This window comes from Elephas maximus, chromosome 2 (assembly GCF_024166365.1).
Source record: "Elephas maximus indicus isolate mEleMax1 chromosome 2, mEleMax1 primary haplotype, whole genome shotgun sequence".
Taxonomy (NCBI): Eukaryota; Metazoa; Chordata; class Mammalia; order Proboscidea; family Elephantidae; genus Elephas; species Elephas maximus.
The window spans coordinates 228,253,983-228,277,496 of NC_064820.1; the positions used below are offsets into that span (position 1 = coordinate 228,253,983).

The 23,514-nt window shown below is 43.6% G+C and overlaps 1 protein-coding gene across 4 annotated transcripts in view; it reads left to right on the forward strand.

Moving 5' to 3' along the window:
• The first annotated feature begins 10,909 nt into the window (after positions 1–10,909).
• TRAPPC10 (trafficking protein particle complex subunit 10) overlaps positions 10,910–23,514 on the forward strand; it is a 99,313-nt gene continuing 86,708 nt past the window's right edge. For 3 of the 4 annotated variants that reach the window (XM_049874990.1, XM_049874991.1, XM_049874993.1), the window contains exon 1: positions 10,910–11,156. In XM_049874990.1, the coding sequence (XP_049730947.1) occupies positions 11,084–11,156 (73 nt within the window). In that variant the 5' untranslated portion in view covers positions 10,910–11,083. The remainder of the gene's footprint in view (positions 11,157–23,514) is intronic. The other variant, XM_049874992.1, reaches the window with a different exon arrangement.

The following is a 23,514-nucleotide window of genomic DNA, read 5'->3' on the forward strand; positions in this document are numbered from 1 at the left end:
TTTATCATTGCCATTCTAATGGTGTGAGGCGGTATCTCATTGTAATTTTGACTTACACCTCCTTACGGAAAACATTGCAAAGAATGGGAATTCCAGAACACTTGATTGTGCTCATGCAGAATTTGGACATGAATTAAGAAGCAGTTGTTCAGAGTAAGGGTATACTACATGGTTTAAAATCAGAATAAGTGTGCAGTCAGATTTGATAGTGGGAACTGCCCTAACTGAATTAAAACATCTAACTACAATGGAGCTGATTGGAGCCTATGGCGGCAGGGGCCAAGTGGCAGCACTCAATCGACAAAGACAAGGTGGGTATGGTTACAGTAACGGACAAAAGAGTCAAAGTCAGTAAAGTCTGACTTGTATGGACTTATGACATTGGCTACTTAGTCATGGTGTCCCTGGGAGTGAAATAGACAGGAAATTTACTAGATATTTACTTGATCTGTACAAGCGGATGAATTCTAGTCCAAGTGAACGACAGTCTGACTCAAGTCACCAGAATAGAGAGTCCTGGCCCCTTAATCAATTCCCAGACTTGAGCAAGTTTACAGACCCACAACCCTTTGATTGAAGGGGAGGCCAGGTCCCCTTGAGGAAGGACTCCAATACACTGCCAAAAACATATACTGTTAATCTTTCTCCCAGCCTTCCCCAAAGGGATTTACCACCTTTTACAAGAGTGACTGTTCATTGGGGAAAAGGAAATAATCAGACTTTGGGAATTACTGGATACTGGTTCTGAACTGACACTAATTCCAGAAGGCCCAAGTATGTCTTTATAATGGTCTTTATTCAGTGATTATTATGATTTAAGGAGTTTTTTTTTTTTTTTTTTTTAATACAGGTGCCAAGATGACAAGGGGCGGACTGTGATGGTTAAGATTGTGTGTCATCTTGGTGGGGTCATGAGTCTCAGTGTTTTGGCAGTCGTATAATGTTGTGATCTCTTCCCTGTTGAGATTTGATAGGCGATCACCCCCATGATGGGATCTGCTATGAGTAGCCAATCAGTTGAAAGGGGGTTTCCTTGGGCATGTGGCCTGCATTGAGTGTGGGCGGATGTTCAGAAAGGGCTCAGGGGCTTTTGCTTATTCTGGATGCTGCAGCTGGCTCCTGTTCATCTGACCTCTGGCTCTTGGGACTTGAGCTAGCAGTTTATCTGCGGGCTTTCCTGCCGATCTTGGGATTCATCAGTCTTAACACCCTGTGAACAGCCCCACTCTCTGACCTGCGGATCTTAGGTTTGCCAGCGCCTGCAGCTATGTGAATCAGGTGAAGCCTCTATCCTGACCCACCAACTTGGAACGTTACAGGCTCTACAACTGTGTGAGCTATTTCCTTGATATAAAACTCTCTCTATATACATATATTTTTGGAAACCCTGGTGGCGTAGTGGTTAAGAGCTATGGCTGCTAACCGAAAGGTCGGCAATTGGAATCTACCAGGTGCTCCTTGGAAACTCTATGGAGCAGTTCTACTCTGTCCTATAGGGTTGCTATGAGTTGGAATCAACTTGATGGCAACGGGTTTTGTTTTGTTTTATATATATATTTATACACTTTACTGGTTTTACTTCTTTAGAGAACCCAGCCTAAGACAATGTGTATCCCCACGGACATCTATATATGCATATACACGCGTGCATGCATAAGTATATGCACATGCTTGTGTGTATGTGAGTGTATACTCGCATGTGTGTGCGTATACATACACTCAGATAGAGGCTTGTTTGGTGAATTTACTGTTTCAGGCAAAGTCAGATTTTGGAGGAGCTCTCTGAACACAGAGAAAAAAACATTTAACAAATTGTAAAAATGGTTTAAGATGCCAACAGTGCAAAAGTTATAGTGATAATTTTAAAAACCTGGCAGTTTAAAGATTTCCCCTAGGAAAGCTGTAGAAGATTAAACTCTAGGTCTCCCGAATGCTGGCTCCCTGACCCTCCTGCAGGACTGTGGTCAGTGATGTCTACCATCTTCTTCACCTCTCTTTTCTCTGTCTCTCACCACTTTAATACCACAGCACTTTGGGAATGAAGGTCCTAAGAACTAATGGAGGATAACAAGGGCTTCCTTCCCACTTCGTGGCTTGCTGTTGGGACCTGACTTGCCTGCTAGGAGGGCTCTTATTCTGCCCTGAACTTGGAGATCTGGCAATCAACAATTCAGATTATGCCTCAAATCTGAGGCTTACTTCTATGACACTGTGTGGCCTCATGTGGCTGAGCATTCTAGTTGGAACCAAAGCCGATTTACAGCTGTCGTTTCACCTATTGTTTTAACTTGGGCCAGAGGCCCTGGAATGTGCTGGCCAAGCTCTGGAGGTCTGGTCATGCTTTCGGCTCTATGAGGCCTGCCCTGGAAGCAAATGCCACCTCCATGGGAAGCTGATGCGGACCTGCAGCCCAGCTTCCAGGGACTTGTGGTGTCATGGATTGAATTGTGTCCCCCCAAAAATATGTGTCACCTTGGTTAGGCCATGATTCCCAGTATTGTGTGGTTGTCCTCCATTTTGTGATTGTATTTTTATGTTAAGAGGATTAGGGTGGGATTGTAACACGAGCCTTACTCAGGTCACCTCCCTGATTCAAGGTAAATGGAGTTTCTCTGGGGTATGGCCTGCACCGCCTTTTATCTCTCAAGAGATAAAAGGAAAGGGAAGCAAGCAGAGAGTTGGGGACCTCATACCACCAAGAAAGCAGAACCAGGAGCAGAGTGCGTCCTTTGCACCTGAGAAGCTCCTTGACCAGGGGAAGATTGAGGACAAAGACCTTCCTCCAGAGCCTACAGAGACAGAAAGCCTCCGCCTGCAGAACATCCTGAATTTGGACTTGTAATGTACTAGACTGTGAGAAAATGAATTTCTCTTTGTTAAAGACAACCATTTGTGGTATTTCTGTTACGGCAGCACTAGATGACTAAGACATGGGGCTTAGTATTTCTGAGTCCACTGTGGTACCTGGGAACCACAGGACTTACAGGAGCAGGTGGCAATATTCCTACAAATACCCAGGAATCCAGAGTCTCTTCATTTCTGACTCCCCACAGTACTTGTTCTCCAACCCACATATCTTATCATTTCTATATTTTCCACTTAGCACTCTGAATTTATTTTTTTTTACTCTGAATTTACTGTTTTTTTTTCTTCCTGTGGTTTTTTTTTTTTTTAATTTTCAGTGTTATTGAGAGATAATTGCATTAAAAAAAATGTAGCCAGAGTGTAACTGGATGACTTTTGACAAATATAATCACCCTTGTAACCACTACCCCAATGAAAAATAGAATGTTTCTATCACCCCAGAAAGATCCCACATGCCACTCCCATCAGAATCCCCAAGGCCACCCCAACCCTGATAAACATTGGTGTGATTTACATCACCGTAGATTAGCAAAAGTTCATTACAAAGACAGAAAAAAAAAAGAAAAGACCAAAAAAGATGTCAGAAGAGACCCTGAAACTTGCTCTTGAACATAGAATGGCAAACGCGAATGGAAGAAATAATGAAGTAAAAGAGCTGAACAGAAGATTTCAAAGGGTGGCTAAAGAAGACAAAGTAAAAATTTATAATGAAATGTGCAAAGACTTGGAGTTAAAAAAAACCAAAAGGGAAGAACATGCTCAGCACTTCTCAAGCAAAAAGAACTTAAGAAAAAATTTAAGCCTTGAGTTGCAATTTTGAAGGATTCTAACGGAAAAATTTTGAACGATGCAAGATGCATCAAAAGAAGATGGAAAGAATACACAGAGTCACTGTACCAAAAATAATTGGTTGACATTCAACCATTTCAGGAGGTAGTATATGATCAGGAACCAATGGTATTGAGGGAAGAAGTCCAAGCTGCACTTGAGGCATTGGAGAAAAACACGGCTGCAGGAACTGATGGAATACCAATTGACACGTTTCAGCCCTAGAGGTGCTCACTCGTCTATGCCCAGAAATTTGGAAGAAAGCTACCTGGCCAACCGACTGGAAGAGATCCATATTTGGCCCATTCCAAAGAAAGGTGATCCAACAGAACGTGGAAATTATCCAACGATATCATTAATACTAAACACAAGTAAAATTATGCTGAAAATCATTCAAAAGTGGTTGCAGCAGTACTTTGACAGGGAACTGCCTGGAATTCAAGCCAGATTCTGAAGAGGATGTGGAATGAAGGATATCATTGCTGATGCCAGATGGATCTTGGCTGAAAGCAGAGACCACCAGAAAGATGTTTATCTGTGTTTCATTGACTATGCAGAGGCATTCAACTGTGTGGATTATAACAAATTATGGATAACATTGTTAGAATACTTAATTGTGCTCATGTGGAACCTGTATATAGGCCAAGAGGCAGTTGTTCAAACAGAGCAAGGGGATACTACATGGTTTAAAATCAAGAAGTGTGTGTGTCAGGGCTGTATCTTTTCACCACATTCACTCAATCTGTATGCTGAACAAAGAATCCAATAAGATGGACTATATGAAGAAAAATGTGGCATCATGGAAGACTCATTAACAATCTGTGACATGCAGATGACACAACCTTCCTTGCTGAAGGTGAAGAGGACTTGAAGCACCACGTACTGATGAAGATCAAAGACCACAGCCTTCAGTATGGTTTACAACTCAACATAAAGAAAACAAAAATCCTCACAACTTGACCAATAAGCAACATCATGATAAACAGAGAAAAGGCTGACGTTGTCAAGGGTTTTATTTTACTTGGACTCAGAATCAACAATCCACAATGTGAAGATGGAGGCAGAAATTGGAGTGATGCAGCTATAAGCCAAGAAATGCCCAGGATTGCTGGCAACCACGAGAATGCTGGAAAGAGGCAAAAAACGATCTTCCTGTAGAGCCTTCAGAGCGAACATGACCCTTTGATTATAGACTTCTAGCCTCCAAAACCGTGAGAGAGTAATTTAGTTTTAAGCAACCCCGTCTGTGGAATTTTTTATGGCAGCCCTAGGAGTCAGATATACTGTATGAAGTTATGTTTTTGTTTTCTTGTCTTTTAAGTAAATGAAGAGAAGAAGAAGGTATAATATTTTATATTTACCCACCTATTTATCATTCCATAGTTATCTTTTTCTTCCTGCAGATCTAAGTTTCCATCTGGTATTATTTCCTTTCACCCTGAAGAATGTGCTTTAGCATTTTTTTTTCTTTTTTTTGTGCCTGCTGGACACAAATTCTCTCAGATTCAGTTTATTTGAAAGTATCATTCTTTCACCCTAATTTTTGAAGAATATTTTTGCTGGATATATAGTTTTGGTTGACAGGATTTTTTTTCTTTCAGCACTTTAAAGATGTTATCCCATTGTTTTCTACCCTCCATTGTTTCTGATGAGAAGTCAGTAGAATTCTTAGCGTTGTTCCCCTGAAGGTAATGTGTCTTTCTTTGCTGGCCGCTTTCAAGATTTTCTTTTTATCTGTGGCTTTCAGCAGTTTGACTGTAATGTCCCTGTGTATGACACGTGATTTTCTTTGTATGTATCCTACTCAGGTGTTGCGGAGTTTCTTGATATATAAATGTTTTTCATCAGATTTGTGAAATTTTTGGTTATTTTTTTTTCAGATATTTTTCTGCCCCTATATTCATTCTCTTCTCTTTCTAGGACTCCCATTATACATGTGTTAGGCCATTTTATATGGTTCCATAGGTCTCTGGGAGCTTGTTCATTTTTCTTCAATCTTTTTTCTCTTCTTCAGGTAGAAACATTTTTATTTATCTGTCTTCAAGGTCACTGACTCCTGCTATCTCCAGTTTGCTGCTAAGCCAATCCGGTAAAATTTTCATTTCAGCTATTGTACTTTTCAGTCCTAGAATTCCATTTGATTTTTTTTTTTTTTAGATTACATTTCTCTGCTGTGATTCTCTATCCCTTTACTCATTTAGACCATATTTTCATTTAGTTCTTTGAACATATTTATTATAGTTGCTTTGTAGTCTTTGTCTGCTGAATATAACATCTGGGTCATTTTCAGGTTGGTTTCTATTGATTGCTTTTATCTTGACCATAGTTTACATTTTCCTGTTTCTTTGTGATTTTCTAATTTTTTTCTGTATACTGGACATTGGTGATAAGTCATAAAAAAAAATAGTCATAGAGACTATAAATTCTTATCTTCCTCTGAAGTCTTGATATTTGTTCTAGTTGGAAGTTCAGTTACATTTCTATCACCTTAAACTTGTGTAGGCTTAGTTTTACACTTCATTGGTTTGGATCTGTGAAAAGTGCAGTGTTTCCCAAGTCCCTCTAACTTGTCAGTACTCAGCATCTAGTCTATCTCCCTCACAGATTTTGCCAAGGTTTTGCTTTGGGCTTTGTTAAGGCAGGTCTGGAATAGGCCTTATTTTAGGGTAGAGGTCAGCAAGCTGTGGCTCATGGGCCAAATATAGCTGTGGCCTGTTTTATGTGCTCTTGAGCTAAGAATGGTTTTTATATTTATAAAAGGTTGTTGAAAAAACAAAAAAACAAGGTTCCTGTGTGGCACAAATGGTTTGCACTTGGCTGGTAACCAAAAGGCTGGAGGTTCGAACCCACCCAGCAGCACTGCGGAAGAAACAGGCCTGGTGATTTGCTTCCGTTAAGATTATAGCCAAGAAAACCCTATGAAGCAGTTCTACTCTGTATCACATGGGGTCTCCTAAGTGACAAATCAACAACAATAAAAAAAACAAAACCCACAGCAAAATGTGAGACAGAAACTGTTAGTGGACCACAAAGCTGAAAATAAAAAATACTTATCTGGTTTTTATGATAACGTTTGCTGATCCCTGATGGGATGGGTCTCAATTTAGAGTCTTGGCTGAATGCCCTGGGTGTTGATGAAGTATTAACAAGGTCTTTTCCAAGCACTCATTGACCTATTGTCAACTCTATTCTAGCCACTACCTGGTAAGCCCCGTGTCGTCTCATCCTATGCATGCTTAGACTGGCTCAGGCCAAGGACTTTGGGAGAACCCCACATAGGCTCTGGCTCCCCAGCCCTGCTTAGCTCCTTAGCTCCACATGCTTCAGCTGCCACAAACTCTGATTCTGGCTGCCTTACACAGCTATGATGCACTGTACCACAAGACACACCCACATAGTTAACATCTATGTTCATGCTAAACTATTTAATAGATAGGTAGGTAAATAAATACCTGCTTGTGAGTTGACTCCAACTCATACTGACCTTACGTACAACAGAAAGAAACATTGGTCACTCCTGCATCATCCTCATAATCACCAGTATGTTGGAGTCCGCCTTTGTGGCTATTTTGCCAATCCAGCTCTCTGAGGGTCTCCCTTGACCTTGCTGGCCCTCTGCTTTATTAAACACGATGTCTTACTCTGGCAATTGATCCCTCCTAATGACAGGTTTTGTTTTTTTAATGACAGGTCCAAAGCAAGTAAATTGAACAATGTTCTGTTGTGATCTATAAGGTTTTCACTGGCTAATTTTTGGAAGTAGATCACCAGGCCTTTCTTTCTAGTCTGACTTAATCTGGAAGCTCTGCTGAAACCTGTCTATCATGGGTGATCCTGGTGGTATTTGAAATACTGGTGGCATAGCTTCCAGCACCACAGCAACATGCAGGCCACTGCTGCTTGACAAACTGACGAATGGGTGGTAGATTTCACCCATACATTTACTTGATTTCATTTGTAAAAGTTACTCCAAACTTAATTTCCTTCCACAAGAAACTTGCATGCAATTAAAAGTTATGTTTTGTTCGGCCACAACCGATGACTGCCCTGACAGGGAGCACAAAAGAGAACCCCTGAGGGAGCAGGAGATCAGTGGGATGCAGACCCCAAATTCTCACAAAAAGACCCTACTTAATGGTCTGACTGAGACTAGAGGAATCCCGGCGGTCATGGTCCCCAAACCTTCTGTTGGCCCAGGACAGGAACCATTCCCGAAGACAACTCATCAGACATGAAAGGGACTGGACAGTGGGTAGGAGGTGCTGATGAAGAGTGAGCTACTTGTATCAGGTGGACACTTGAGACTGTGTTGGCATCTCCTGTCTGGAGGGGGCATGGGAAGATAGAGTTGGAAGCTGGCAAAAATGTCATAAAAGGAGAGACTGGAAGGGCTGACTCATTAGGGGGAGAGCAAGTGGGAGTAGGGAGTAAGGTGTATATAAACTTATATGTGACATTCTGACTTGATTTGTAAACGTTCACTTGAAGCTCAATAGAAGTTAATAAAAAAAAAAGTTATGTTTTGTTTTGTAGCGTTCTCGAAATGTAAATCATTTCCTATTCCATGAAAGAGTGTTAGGGTACTGATGAGGGTTGCTGCAGTACCTACATTTAAGAGTTTTACGGTGTCATGGAGACAGGAAATGAGTACTAAAGGGGGTGTAAGCAGTGTGCTATGGAAACTCCAACTGGAGGATTGGAAGGGTTTGTGGGATGTTGGCTTTGAGGTGAGACTTGAGGAATTTAGGTGGTGTAGAGGCCCTTCTGGAAACCCTCGTAGCGTAGGCGTTAAGTGCTATGGCTGGTAACCAAGAGGTCAGCAGTTCGAATCCGCCAGGTGCTCCTTGGAAACTCTATCGGGCAGTTCTACTCTGTCCTATAGAGTCACTATGAGTTGGAATCAACTCGACAGCAGTGGGTTTGGTTTTTTTTTTTTTGTTTAGGGGCCCTTCGAAGGAGTCCTGGTGGTGCAACAGTAAGGTGCTCAGCTGCTAACTGAAAGGTCTGTGGCTCAAACCCAACCTTGGGAGAAAAGATCAACCAATCTGCTCCCATAAAGATTACAGCCAAGGAAACCCTACAGAGCAGTTTTATTTTGTCACGTTGGGTTGCCATGAGTCAAAATTGACTGGCTGGCACCTAACAACAACAGGGGCCCTTCTTACTATTTAGTGTTTGTTTGGTTGTAGTGAGAAGATACATAATCCTGTTCTACTTCATGGGAGCAACATTACTTTGTAAAACCAGTGTAACAAGCAAAGACAACACCAAGAATTTCACAAGGGGTAACTGCCATCATTCAGCCCAGTGGTGGAAACCAACCCAGGGTTTTAACTAATTCCTCCTTGGGGCATCCAGCCTCAGATAAAAATCACAAAGTTGAGCTAGAGGTGACAGGAATCAACACAGAATAAGAAACTCTTGTCCAGCTGTGTCTACACTTGGCCATTGCCAGTGAAGCCTGGATCCGCTGCCTGGGAATTCTATTTCCCTCAGGAATCGGAAAGTTAACCAGTATAAATGGGGCACTAGGCCAAATGGGGAAATCATCAATCGATGTTATTGACCAGCTCCGTGCATGGCTCCACCCGGATGGTACAAAATCATAAAGGAAGCTCCCTGGCTTTATAGGAAGCACACTCCCCTCGCTGCCCTGAATGGGCGTCCATCAGCCTGTTCTGTGGTATTTTAAGGAGGGAGAGCGGAAATACTGCTGCGTGGTCTTGCTTCTCACCCAAAAGGAAAACACTGAGTCTGGTTCTCAGTCCTGAGAGAAAATGTTAGTCTGTAGGTGGCAGCAGTTTCTAGCTCGTACAGTCCAAACAGAAAGGCAGAACTCAAATATAATAATTGTTGGTAAATGTGCTGTTAAAAATAGTGGTTACATACATTTAGGGGGTAAGCTATCGTGAGTGGTAAAATGTACAGAAGTTGCCAGATGGGGTTTTTCTGAGAATAGCACTATGAAAAGAACACTGACCCTAAAACCCATTAACTGAAAGGGAGATCCCAAGATTGTAGGAACTTCAGTTCCAATGAGTAACAGGTAGTGCACGTGGAAATTCACTTCTGGCGAGAAGAAAACTTCTCCAGGTAATGCTTTGCAAACCAAACTCCCTTAAATTATCAACAGTTATGGGTGGTGGCTGCACAACATGATAAAAAAAACAAACCTGTTGCCAACGAATTGATTCCGACTCATAGCAACTCTATAGGACAGAGTAGAACTGCCCCATAGGGCTTCCAAGGAGTGCCTGGCAGATTTGAGCTGCTGACCTTTGGTAAGCAGCCTTAGCTCTTAACCACCATGCCACCAGGGTCTCTGCACAACATAATGTTGTTGTTGTTAGGTGCCATCAAACCGGTTCCAACTCATTGCGACCCTATCTATGTACAGCAGAAGGAGACACTGCCCAGTGCTGCGCCCTGCCCACAATCGGTGTTATGCTTGAGCCCACTGTTGCAGCATTGAGGGTCTTTCTCTTTTTCACTGACCCTCTACTTTACCAAGCATGAGTTCTTTTTCCAGGGACTAATCGCTCCTGAAAACACGTCCTTGCTTCTTAGGAGCATTCTGGTTGTACTTCTTCCAAGACAGATTTGTTCGTTTTTTTGGCAGTCCATGGTATATTCAACATTCTTTGCCAACACCACAATTCGAAGGCATCAGTTCTTCTGTCTTCCTTATTCATTGTTCAGCTTTCCCATGCATATGAGGCGATTGAAAATAGCATGGCTTGGGTCAGGCGCACCTTGAAGAGGTCCTTTGCAGCAGCTTTGCCCAATGCGATGCGTCTTTTGATTTCTTGACTGCTGCTTCCATGGGTGTTGATGGTGGATCCAAGTAAGATGAAATCCTTGACAACTTCAATTTTTTTTCCATTTATCGTGATGTTGCTTATTGGTCCACAACACAATAATAAAACAATAATAGATATCACTAAATTGTACACCTGAAAAATGTTGAATTGGAAAATGTTGTATTATACATATTTTTACAACAATTAAAAAAACAAACTCCTTTAACCCCGGCACCACTGCCCTCTGGAACCCTGGCCGCCTTCCCCTGCCGCTTCCGTCTCCTCCAGGCTTCCTTTCTGTCCCTCTGCGGTGACAGCCCGCCAGCCTCCTTTCGGTCGGAGGACAGCGCGGGGCGAGAGCCCTCCCCTTTAAGCCTCGCGCTCCCCGGAAGTGGTAATGCCCCAGCGCCGAACCGGAAGTGGACACGGCCGGCGGCGGGGTAGAAGCGGCAGCGCGACGGGCAGGGAGCTGCCTCGGGGGCCCGGCGGGCGTCGCTGTCGCGGCCGGCAGAGCTGCTCACGCTCGGGCTGGGCCCGGCGCGGCCTCGGGGCTACCCATGGGGCGCGGGGAGCCGGGCAGGTGACGCCGGATGCCCATGGACGCCCCTGAGGAGCCGCTGCCGCCGGTGATCTACACCATGGAGAACAAACCTATCGTCACCTGTGAGTGCCCGTGCGGCGCGGGAGCGGGCGGCGGCCGTCGCCGGGAACCCGGGCCCCTCGCCCGGTGCCCTCGGTCCCCAGCAGCCGGGCGCGCACGCTCCGGCCGTGGCGCTTCCTGGAGGTGTGGCCGGGGCAGCGGCTGTGGTGGCGACGTCCGACCCCGCCGGGGCGACCTCCGACCCCGCCGGGGCGACGTCCGACCCCGCCGGGGCGACCTCCGACCCCGCCGGGGCGACCTCCGACCCCGCCGGGGCGACCTCCGACCCCGCCGGGGCGCCGTCCTCCCTGGCGCCGCTCCCTCCGACCCTCCGGCAGGGCCCGCGGGCGGTGCGGGTGCAGTTTGTCATCGGGCGGGTGGAACCCGCTCTGACTCCGCTGGGGACGCGGGTGCACGCCCGGCACCGGGCAAGCAGTGGGGGCCCCGCCGCGCTCCGGGCCACGAAGGGGCCGTTCTGTTCAGTAGGGCCGGCCCTTTCCTTCCAGGCACTCGGTTCTCTCTGGGAAGGTCCTAATGGCCTTCAGAATTGCAAGCGTTGACGAATTTGGCATGCATTTATTATACTGGAAGTTGTAGGCTTGTACTTCAGTGAAGTGTAAAATACCAAAAAACAGAAAACCAAAATCCGCTGCCGTCGAGTCGATTCCGACTCATAGCGACCCTATGGGAAAGAGTAGAACTGCCCCATTGAGTTTCCAAGGAGCGCCTGGCAGATTCGAACTGCTGACCTTTTGGTTAGCAGCCGTAGCGCTTAACCACTACCCACCAAGGTTTCCAAAAAGTGTTAAATAGAGCCGTGCAAATACGATCCGTTTAGTAAACTGTACTTTGGTGAGAATGACAGCGCTTACTGATTGAGCGCTGACTGTGAGCCAGGACACATTATCTCCTTAATCTTCACGGCAGTCCTTTCAGCCAGACTGAGACCCATTTACGCCTGAGAACAGCCCATTTTACAGGTTAGAAAACCGAGGCTCGGGGAGGTCAGGCGAGCTGCTCCAGTGTAAACAGTCTGACTTGCAAATCCACATTCTTGGCCACTAGATAGCTGCCTCTTTGTTTTGGGTGTCGAGTTTTTCTTTTTTGATCACATGTAATGTATGCTCAAGGGGACTTTTTCTTCTTAAGTTTTACAAGCGTGACTTTAGAATTAAATACTTTTTGAGACACTGAGCTTATGGGAATGTTGAAATGTTGGCTGACATTTTGATGACTTGCACAGAGGTATTTCAAGGTAAGGATTTTTGACTTTTGACACTGCTCTGTAACTTTATAAATTTATGAAGGTTATTTTTTTCAGATGATCTGTGCTTGGAGAGGAAGCCCTCTTTCTCTAGCAGAGCCTGGGTCCTAAGGCTGTGGGAGCATATTCCTGCCATTTCTTCCTTGTTTTGTCTGGTTAATGGCCATGCTCCTTTCTGCTTCCTCTTGTCAGATCCCTGAGAAGCTGTGTATTTAAAGTTGTAAGTTTGTTGCTTCATCATTAGATGAGAAATGTTCTTAGGGAAATGGACTGTGTCTCCTTGGGATCTGGGAAATTGGATTAGTTAAGCAGTAGCTGGGTATTTTTCCTCAGGATACTGGACACCTGCAAGTCTTCTCCAAGACTGCCCGTCAGTCTGAGAGGACAGGTGTGTGTAGAGGTGGTTGGAGGCGCCGTGATTTCAAAGTGCGTTCTGAACCCCCAGGGAAGATGAAGCCCTGCTCAGTGTGGTTCTCTCGTAAGAGTCCCAGTGCCTTCCAGGTCGTGAAAACATCCCCCAAATTGCTGAGTACATTTGATGTTGGGTATATTTATTGCTTATCAGGCACCCACGTGTCTAATATATCTCAGTCCCCTTAGCTTACATCTTGAGAGCAATATATTTTGGTAGGGGTTGTGTAAATGCATCTCTGAAGCCAAAGTTCCCATAGCTGTGTTGGATTCAGTCATGACTAATAGGTAGAATTTGTTATCCTGCTGGTAAATGTTGTGATACGTGTTTCACGTGACGTTCTCTCTCGCTCGAACATACACACGCACATACATGGCAGACAACTAAGGGCGCAGTTACCTCTCCCAACAGATTTCATTAGAATACCGGATAATGGTGATAGTTTTCAAGCATAATGAGCAAGTGTTGTCTGTAGTGATGCCATCGTAGTCTCAGAAGGTACAGCCTTTCCTTCTCTGGAGCCTCAGAAAAGAAAGGGGTTTAGGTAAACGTTCAGAGAAAGTTCACTTGAAATATAAGGTCTGTTTACAAGTAAAGGTCTTTTTGATCTTTAGGAAAGGCGGACTTACTAGTTCACACTTGAAATTATATTTCGGTTTATCTGGAGCTGAAGCTTTGGTAGGTGCTGTTGTCCTGGTTTCACTTCAAACCTTCTTTACCTTGTTCCCCTCTTTCAGTGGACATGTTTTGAAGGGAGAAGCTAGTGTAACCCGTCTAGACAAAGACAATAGGAAGATTGCTTAAAAAAATCCACCCAGAGACTAGCGCGTAGGTACATAGTTTTCACCTTAGTATGTAACATTTTTGTTTTCAAAAGTCTTTTTTAAACCACCTTTGAAACATTGTTGCTTCAGATCTTCTTGAACACTTATCTCACCGCTGTACTCTTAGAAGGAGCCCTGGTGGCACAGTGGTAAAGTGCTCCACGGGAGAAAGATGTGGCAGTCTGCTTGTGTAAAGATTTGTGGCCTTGGAAACCCTACGGGGGAAGTTCTGCTCTGCCCTGCAGGGTCGCTATGAGTTGGGAAGAAACTGACTCGATGGCAGTGGGTAGGTTACTCTTATGATGTGGGTCTTTTAAAATGAATGTAGACTTTATACTTGTTTTCAAATTTCTTTCACAGAACTTAGAACATTCTGCTTTAGTGAAAAGGAAGCTTGCTTAGATCTTTTTGAGAAGTACAAGTAGTCCCCGGACTTATGTCAAGATTGTTCTAATGACTTCGTCATAAGTTGGTTCTGCTGTAGGTTGGATACGTTATTTTTCTTTACTATCGGTATCTTTATAAATCATAACATTGAACATCTGTGTGTGAAATCTGAGATTGCTAAGATCAGCAAATGACATGCTGCAGTGTTGTATGTAGTGCATATTACCGATGATAAGATGTACAGAAAAAGCCAGACGGTCGTAAGGGTGGTTCGTCGTAACTTGAGTAAGTCGTAAGCTGGGGACTGCGTGTATATAGAGTGTAACTAGTTTAGGCAAAGGAGTCCTGGGATGGTGCAAACAGTTAACGTATGTTCGACTGCTAACAGAAATGTTGAAAGTTCGAGTCCGTCCGTAGGTGCTTTCGAAGATGGGCCTGACCATCTACTTCCAAAAAATCAGCCACTGAAAATCCTGTGGACCACAAGTCTACTCTGACACACATGGGGTCACCACGAGTCGGAGTTGACGCGATGGCAGCTGGCATCAGTAGTCTAGGTAAATCTAGGAACTGCTTATGTGTGGACATGAGAGGATTGCAAAGTCCCCGGAGTCAGTGTAGCGGATTACTACTTGAAAACCTTGCTGAATTGTTTTAACAATATTCTGGAGCTACTTAGCAGTTTTAATGGGCTTTCGTCCATGGTCAAAAGTTTCCTAACCTCCTGCCCAGATGTCTCCAGGGACATTGGGCTTGTTACCTCAATAGGGATCTAGTTAAACCTCAGACAGTTTCAAGCTTGTAAATACCGAAGACTGTATCCGAAATGCAGAGAGACTTCAGCCAAACAGCTAGTGATTCTCCTGCTGTGAGGTCGGGTGTTGAAGTACCTCTACATAGCAGTTTGAATACCAACAGTGTAATTTATTAATCATGAAAACTGCCCAGTGAAACGGAAACAAATCCAGCAGATCCATTTGGTCTAAATTTAAGTTTTAGCTTGGAGCTGACCACGGGGTGAGTTCTCTGCTTTAGAACAAAGCTTTGGGTATCTGATCCCAGGATACATTAGGAGAGAAGCATTCCTCTTTCAGCTATTCTCTTCAGTGGACACAATACCATTTCGTTTATTTGTGTCTTTTCTTTGCTGACCATTCGGCATCATGCCCACAATAGAAGTTGTTTTATACTGTATTTGGAGGGCAAAGAGTAAAGGCATCACCAACTGTTCGTAATTTGTTTCATATGTCATTTTTACATGTGTGTGCTTAAAAACTGTTATGTCTTCTCTATGTGATCATGGCATCCCATAATCTTTCTGCATCTCAGTTTCCTCCATTGTGAAAAAGAGATAGTCGTACTAATCATATAGCGTTGATATGGGGCTAAAAGAATGAACATGTGTAAAGCACTCAGAGTAGTGCCTGGAACTGTGGAAACTATTGACTATTCCACGCTCAAAAAAAATGGTAGCTACTAATAAAAATCCCCAAACTTTCTCTGTTCACTGTGCCTCTATTATCTCAGTAATCTTTTCATGGTGACTTTAAGCCAAAAAGAATATCTAATACAGGTAGTCCCTGACTTACCACATGTTGGAGTTTCGATAAACTGTGTTTAAGACTTTTTTTGGGGGGTACATCTTACTGTTGGTAATATGTACTACATACGATGTTAAAGTATATCTGTAAGTTACATGTAATGTTCCCAACCCCCAAAGACAAATAAAGTTCAGATTTATGAAGATACCGATAATAAAAGGCAATAATAATGAAAACTATAAGCAAAAAATGAGATATTTGGCTTACATCAGGACTGACTTATGACGGAGTCATTGGAACAGAACCCCATAGTAAGTCAGTGACTACCTGTAATTCCATTTATTAAGTGGTTACCCATTGCTGTCTGCATGTGAAAGCTGGACAGTGAATAAGGAAGACTGAAGAAGAATTGATGCCTTTGAATTGTGGTGTTGGCGAAGAATATTGAATATACCATGGACCGCCAAAAGAACGAACAAATCTGTCTTGGAGGAAGTACAGCCAGAATGCTTCTTAGAGGCAAGGATGACGAGACTGCGTCTACATACTTTGGACATGTTGCCAGGAGGGATTGCCCCTGGAGAAGGACATCATGCTTGGCAGAGTACAGGGTCAGCAGAAGGGAGGAAGACCCTCAACCAGGGGGATTGACACAGTGGCTGCAAGAATGAGCTCAAGCATGACAACGATTATAAGGGTGGCTCAGGACCGGGCAGGGTTTCGTTCTGTTGTGCATGGAGTCGCCATGAGTTGGAACCGACTCGACGGCACCTGACAACAACAACAACAACAACATTGCTGTTGAGTCAATTCTGACTCAAATTGACCCTGTAGGACAGAGTAGACCTGCCCCATAGGCTTTCCAAGGCTATATCTTATGGAAGCAGACTGCCACATCTTTCTCCTGTGGAGCAGCTGGTGGATACTGAATGGTTAGGTCTATGTAATTAAGTATTTATGTCCTTCAGCAGAGTACCTGTGTGAAAAAGACTAATACACATAAACTGAAAGAAAAATATACCTTCATTTTACTCTTAAGCAACCACAAGTACCTACTAATGGGATGTGTGCACATGTTGGGTCCTGTGCAGCGCCTCACACCTCAGAATCAGGTTGGACACTGATTTTTTCGTGTGTGTGGTACTCGTGTCTTTATCACAGTGACCATGGAAAACGCTGTTTTGGGATGATAATGACCTCATCAAAAGGAATGTAGAGTGATCTGACATTGAAAATGTGACGACCTCAAGCAGTGTCCGGCACATGTTGAGCATTGCTGTTTCCCTCAAAAATGTAAAATACCCCGTAGTGCCTCTGTGAGTCTGCTGTAATACCCTGGGGCGCGTAGGTGCACCGTCTGGGAACCGGTGTTCTCAGTGTATTGGCCCAACTCTGGGGTGGGTTTGACCAGATAATTTAGAAGTGAAAAGCTTCTTTTTCTATTTGAACTTCGGCTTAGATGTCTGTCTTACAAGATGTGTTTCTGAAGAGTTTCTGGGAAAGTCAATTTTGGTTATGCAAATGAAACTCAATTACGGATCTTTTTTTTTTTTTAAGCTCCGATGAATTGCTAAAGTAATCAAATCTGGAAGACATCACAACATATAAGCCAGTCAAACGTGTTTGTTCCAGAGACCTGCACGTTGACAGGCATGGCCCACACGTGGGCAAGGCTGAAGTTGGTCATCTTTTAGTGGATATGCAAGGACTGACTTAAGGATTTTTTGCACTAAAAACGCTTTTCTTCTTTTTTTGCCAGCTGACAGAGTCCCTTCACATGAATTACGTGTTAAGCATGTTGGCCTCCAGAGTGCTGTCTGTCTTGATCTACTACTGCCCAGGGGCTTCAGACCCAAAGATTCACCCGCCAGCAGGGGTGGAGAGACAGCACGACCTTCGTATAGCCCGACATGCATCAATTTCTGTATTAGCCCCCGATTTTGTTTTTATTTACCTCAGAGGCCTCTTTAGCTTTCTCTCCTTACGTCTTACTTTTCCTTCTGTCTTTTCTGCCTTCTAGCCTGACCAAATCTTTGCTCTGTAACTGCTCTTAGCCTGAAATTTAAATATAAATGTATACAGTATTTTGGTATTTGAGAATAATGGGTTTCTACCTTAAAAATCCATAGCCTTGGAGCTGTTCTTGACTCTTCTTTTTTCTCACGTTTGACGTTCAGTTCATCAGCAAATACTGTTTTATTTACCTTTGAAATATATCTAGAAACAGCAGCTTCACTCCACCTTTACTGCCACTCCGCCAAATCCAAGCCACCATCACCACCTCCCCGGGACCACTGCAGAGCTCCCTGCTTCCCCCGCTGTCTCTGAAGCCTGTTCTCTGTGGAGGTGGGTGTGGTCCTCTTAAAACAGAAGTCTCAGCAGGTCATTCCTCTGCTCAGACCTCTCCACTGGCTAACCCCCTCTCAGAATAATATTCACAGGGTCTGTAATGGGCCACAAGACCCTCTATGGTAGACCCTACCCCTGTCTCGCAGCACTGGTTGCCTTGAACTCTTGAAGCCTGGCTTTTGTGCTGTTCTCTTTATCTTTGTTGCCCTCCTCCTCATTTCCCCATGGTGGGCTCCCTCTTTTCTTTTCAGTCTCTTCAAATACCACCTTATCTCAAGGCCTTCCCTGGCTACCTCCCACACCCCAGCTCATTGTTTGGGATCCCATTGACTCTATTCTTCTTGGTTTAGCACCCGCTGCCATAAATACTTGTATTTTCTTTGTTTATTGTCTCCACTCCAACCCGTGCTACCCACAAACTAAAATGTAAGATTTAGAGTGGCAGGAACTTTATGTTTTGTTCACTGCTATGCTCCTGGCGTTTAGAATGGTGCTCGGTGCGTGGTATATGCTTAGTAAATATTTGTTGATTGAATTAAATAAATGACTAAGTATTGCTCTGAGGGAAAAGCTGTGGTATATGTCATTCAGGTAACCCTGGTGGCGTAGTGGTTAAGCACTATGGCTGCTAACCAAGAGGTCAGCAGTTTGAATCCGCCAGGCTCTCCTTGGAAACTCTGTGGGGCAGTTCTACTCTGTCCTATAGGGTCGCTATGAGTCGGAATTGACTCGACGGCAGTGGGTTTGGTTTTTGGTTTGGGTTATATGTCATTTAGTGCTTCCGTACCATGAGAAACTTTTAATGCCCAAAACCCTCCTCTTTAAATACATGTTTTCATCAAAATAAGACAGCTTTGTGGAAAATGCTTGACAAGTTTGAATCCTGATCCATCAGACTTGTTTTCAGGTAAACTGATACACATTTAGTTTTTGATACTATTCTTTGGACTTTCTGAATTGAGAAAATACATGCTAATCCACAAAGGATACTAAGCTAACTGGGATGCTGGGGGCCCTGGGGGTTCAGTGGTTAAGCGCTTGGCTTCCAACCAAAAGGTCGGCGGTTTAAACCCACCAGCTGCTCCGCGGGACAAAGACGTGATAGATGGTCTGCTTCCGTAAAGATTACAGCCTCGGAGACCCTATGGGGCAGTTCTGCTCTACAGGGTCGTCGTGAGTGGGAATCGACTCTACTGCAGCGGGTTTGGCTTTGGTATGCTAGGGCCCATATTGTTTAAGATGATTCTGAGTTGTGTTCGGCTAGGATATCTTTATCACAAGTTGATAGAAGTTTAACTATGATCGAACAAAGCCATTCTTGAGTGCCTGATTTGGCTTCTAAAAAGGAACATTTAGGATTGAGGAGGAAATCAACCTGGCATTTGGATGAAGTCTTGAAAGCAGATACGCTTTTAACTTTTCAAAACTAAACTTTAAAATCCATGAATAAAACATGAATGCATTTTTATCATAAAGAATAGAATCTAGAAGTGGAATTGCTGGGTCAAAAGGTGGGGAGCAGTTTAAATCTGGAAAGCCACTTCCAAATTGCCCTGTGGAAAGCTGCAGCGAGTTATACTCCACTACACCAGATAGAAAAAATAGCTATAGTCTATGTACTATAAAATTCATTTATTGTGAATGTACAGTTCTGTGACTGATTGTAAATTTTTTGTATTGTGCAACCATCATCACTCCAGAAAATTCCCTCGTACTTGTTGGCAGTTAACCCCGCTCCCTCTCCCAGCCATAGGCTACCGGGATCTGCTTTCTGTTTCTGTAATGAAATCATGCAGTGAGTGGTCTTTTGTATCTGGCTCCTTTTCACCCTGCACAGTGTCTTCACAGCTCATCCATGTTACACCATCTATCAGCAGTTCCTTCCTCTTTATTACTGAACACTGTTTCATGGAATGGCTATACCACATCGTGTTTACCTATCACCAGTTGATAAACATTGGGTTGTGTCTACTTTTGGCTGTAAATATAATGCTGCTGCACACACTTAGGTGCATATCTTTGTGGACATACATTTTCATTTCCCGTGGGGAATCTTAGGAGTAAGTAGAATTGCTGTGTCATATGGGAAGCTTAGGAAACCCTGGTGGCGTAGTGGTTAAGTGCTGCGGCCGCTAACCAAAGGGTCAGCAGTTCGAATCCTCCAGGTGCTCCTTGGAAACTCTGTGGGGCAGTTCTACTCTGTCCTATAGGGTCGCTATGGGTCGGCATCGACTCGATGGCACTGGGTTTGGTTTTTTTTGGATGGGAAACTTAATGGTATGTTTAACTTTTTAAGAAACTGTCAAGTTGTTTTCCAGAGTGGAGGCTCGGTTTTACATTCCCATCAGCAGTGTATGAAGGTTCCGGTTTCTCCACGTTCTTGTCAACACTTGCTAGTGTCTCTTTTTTTGTTATAGCCATTCTAGTGGATGTGAAGTAGTGTCTTATTGTAGTTTTAATTTGATTTTCTTAAGGGTGAATGATGTTGAACATCTTTTTGTGCCCTTATTAGCCATTTGTATACTTTCTTCAGTGAAATTTTTATTCAGATATTCCACCCACTGTTTAATCGGTTGTCTTTTGTATTACTGAGTTGTAAGAGTTCCGTATATATTCTGGATTCATGTCCTTTAGCAGATGTATGATTTGCAAATATTTTCTCCCAATCTGTGGCTTGTTTTTTCATATCTTTGATTAGAACTGACTCAATGGCACCTAACAACAACAGCAAGAATGATATCTTTTGAAGTGCAAAAATTTTTGATTTTGATGAAATCCAATGATCAGTTTTTTCTTTTATGGATTGTGCTTTTGGTGATATATCTAAGAACTCTTTGTCCAACCCAGGATTATCATCGTTGTTTTAGTGTACTTGATTGTTAAAACCAGTTGCTGTCAAGTTGATTCTGACTTATGACGTCCCACGTGTTTCAGAGTAGATCTGTGCTCTCTAGAGTTTTCAGTGTTTGTGACCTTTTGGAAGTAGATCTCCAGGTCTGTTTTCTGAGCCGCCTTGGGGTGGATTTGAACCACCAACCTTTTGGTTAGTAGCTGAGCACTTAACCATTTGCACCATCCAGGGGCTCCACTTGATTATTAGTGAGCTTCTTTTTATATGTGTTTATTGGTAAACTAACCTCTTCTGAATTATCTCCCCATCTGTGTTTCTTTTGACCTTTAAGAGGGATAGCCAAGACACATGTAAAAGATGAATTGGAATAGTACTAGGGAAAAAAAAATGCACATTCTCTTTTTATATTTTATACCACGTGTATGAGTTTCGTAGGGCTGCTATGACAAATTGCCACAAACTAGGTGGCTTAAGACAACAGAAATGTATTCTGTCACAGTTCTGGAGTCCAGAAGTTGGAAACCAGTGCTCTAGGGGAGCATCATTTGTCGCCACTTCCAGCTTCTGGTGGTAACAGGTATTTCTTGGCTTGTGGCCCCATGGCTCCAGTTTTTGCCTCAGTCTTCCTATGGCTTTTCCTTCTGGGTCTGTGTGTTTTTCTCTTCTGTCTCGTATAAGGACGTTTGTTATTGGCTTTAGGGCCTACTTGGATAATCCAGGATGATCGCATCTCGAGATCCTTCACATAAATACATCTGTACAGGCCCTTTTACAAATAAGGTCAGTCATAGATTTTGATGGTCAGGATGATCGTGTATCTTTTTGTGGACTGCTATTTAGCCCAGTACACCACAGTGTCTGCCTTTATCCCCCTCGTGCATACTGGCCAGCATTCAGTGTGTGTCTGTGGTTTTATTATATAGTTTCTATGTCTTTGGAGATTTGTAAAACAAGTGTTGAAAAATAGAAATAGCTTCAATAATTGCCTGTAAAGGGTAGTGAGGCTGCCCTCCTGGTACTCCTGACCAAGGGAACATTTTGTTGGCATCTGGGCTTTTGGAGTCTAGATGTTGAATGCAAGGTGGGACCATCTCTTAGAAAGTGCCAGACCTCCTCAGCAGTCTGTTTTACCTTATTTTTTCCCCTGGGAAACTAAGCACCTTTCTTCAGCTTCTTGGACATGTGTTACATGATTTCTCATTCTTCAGTACTATTTAAGGCCCCTGTTTTCAAAATTAAAAAAGTGAGTAGAGAAATTATTAAGAAACTGACAACAGGTTTAGACCTTAGTTTCACAGAGACAGGCGATGTTTAGGACTTTTTCTTATTTCTAACAGATCTGTTTAGCATCTAGAAGTCATTGAGTAAATTTCAGGGTTGAAATTTTAGGTGGAGGCTTGAACTAACAACTCATTTGGGTAGTAACTTTTACTAAATCCAGAGTATGCCATTTGGAGTTGCTATGAGTCAAAATCAACTTGACGGCAGTGGGTTAGGTTTTTTTGGTATAGTTCACCTGGACCAGTTAGTAAGCTTCTAAATGTCAAGGTTAACAACAGGAAGGACCATCAGAGGTCACTTTGTAGTTTAAGAACTGAGGGCCAGTTTTGCTGTACCTTGACCACAATCACTCAGTAACACAACTAGGACCACAATCAAGTTGTTTGACTCTTCCTGTACCAAGTGGAAGGAGCCTGGGTGGTGCATTGTTTGAACACGCGGCTGCTACCTAAAAGGTTGGCGGTTTGAATCTGCCAGTGGCTCTGTGGGAGAAAAGACCTGACGATCTGCTTCCATAAAGATTATGGCCTAGGAAACCCTATCGGGCAGTTCTACTCTGTCACACGGGGTCGCTATGAGTTTGAATCAACTTGACAGCACAAAACAGAGCAAATATACCACAGTGGCTTTACCAAGTGATTAGGTAAGTCAGACACCGGATGCCCAAATATAAGGGGAGGTTTGACCCTAAAATTATCCCTCACAGGAAGCTTTTGTTGTAGAGTTAAATGAAACAAAAATGTCAGTTTCTTTTAGCCTAGCATTCCAAGAACTGAGCAAGCCAGCCACTCTAGAATTTTTTTAATGTACTCTTACTTATTCTAAAAATCAGATTCTGAGGACTGGGCAGTGTTTGCTGCACATTACTTCTACTGTAGGGTGCCCTGTCCTTTGGGGGTCCTGGGTTTTCTAATGTAGAATGTGAAGGAGTTGGGCCACAGTCTCCATTCAGCAAATAGTGACTTACTCCTGTCACATGCCAGGCACTGTTGTAGGTGTTTGAATGACACAGTGAGCAAAGATCACAGCCCTCCTAGAGCTTTTCCAGCAAGAGGAGATAGATGCTGCGTGTGCAGTATGTTAGGAGATAAGTGTCGTGGAGGAGGAGATAGATACCGCGCGTATAGTGAACTGTGTAGTATGTTAGGCGATAAGTGCCGTGGAGGAGGAGGTAGCTACTGCACATGTAGTAGACTGTGTAGTGTGTTAGGCGATAAGTGCCATGGAGGAGGAGATAGATACCGCGCATGTAGTAGACTGCGTAGTGTGTTAGGCGATAAGTGCCGTGGAGGAGGAGATAGATACCGCGTGTGTAGTAGACTGCGTAGTGTGTTAGGTGGTAAGTGCCGTGGAGGAGGAGATGGATAGCGCGCGTGTAGTAGACTGTGTAGTGTGTTAGGCGATAAGTGCCGTGGAGGAGGAGATGGATAGCGCGCGTGTAGTAGACTGTGTAGTGTGTTAGGCGATAAGTG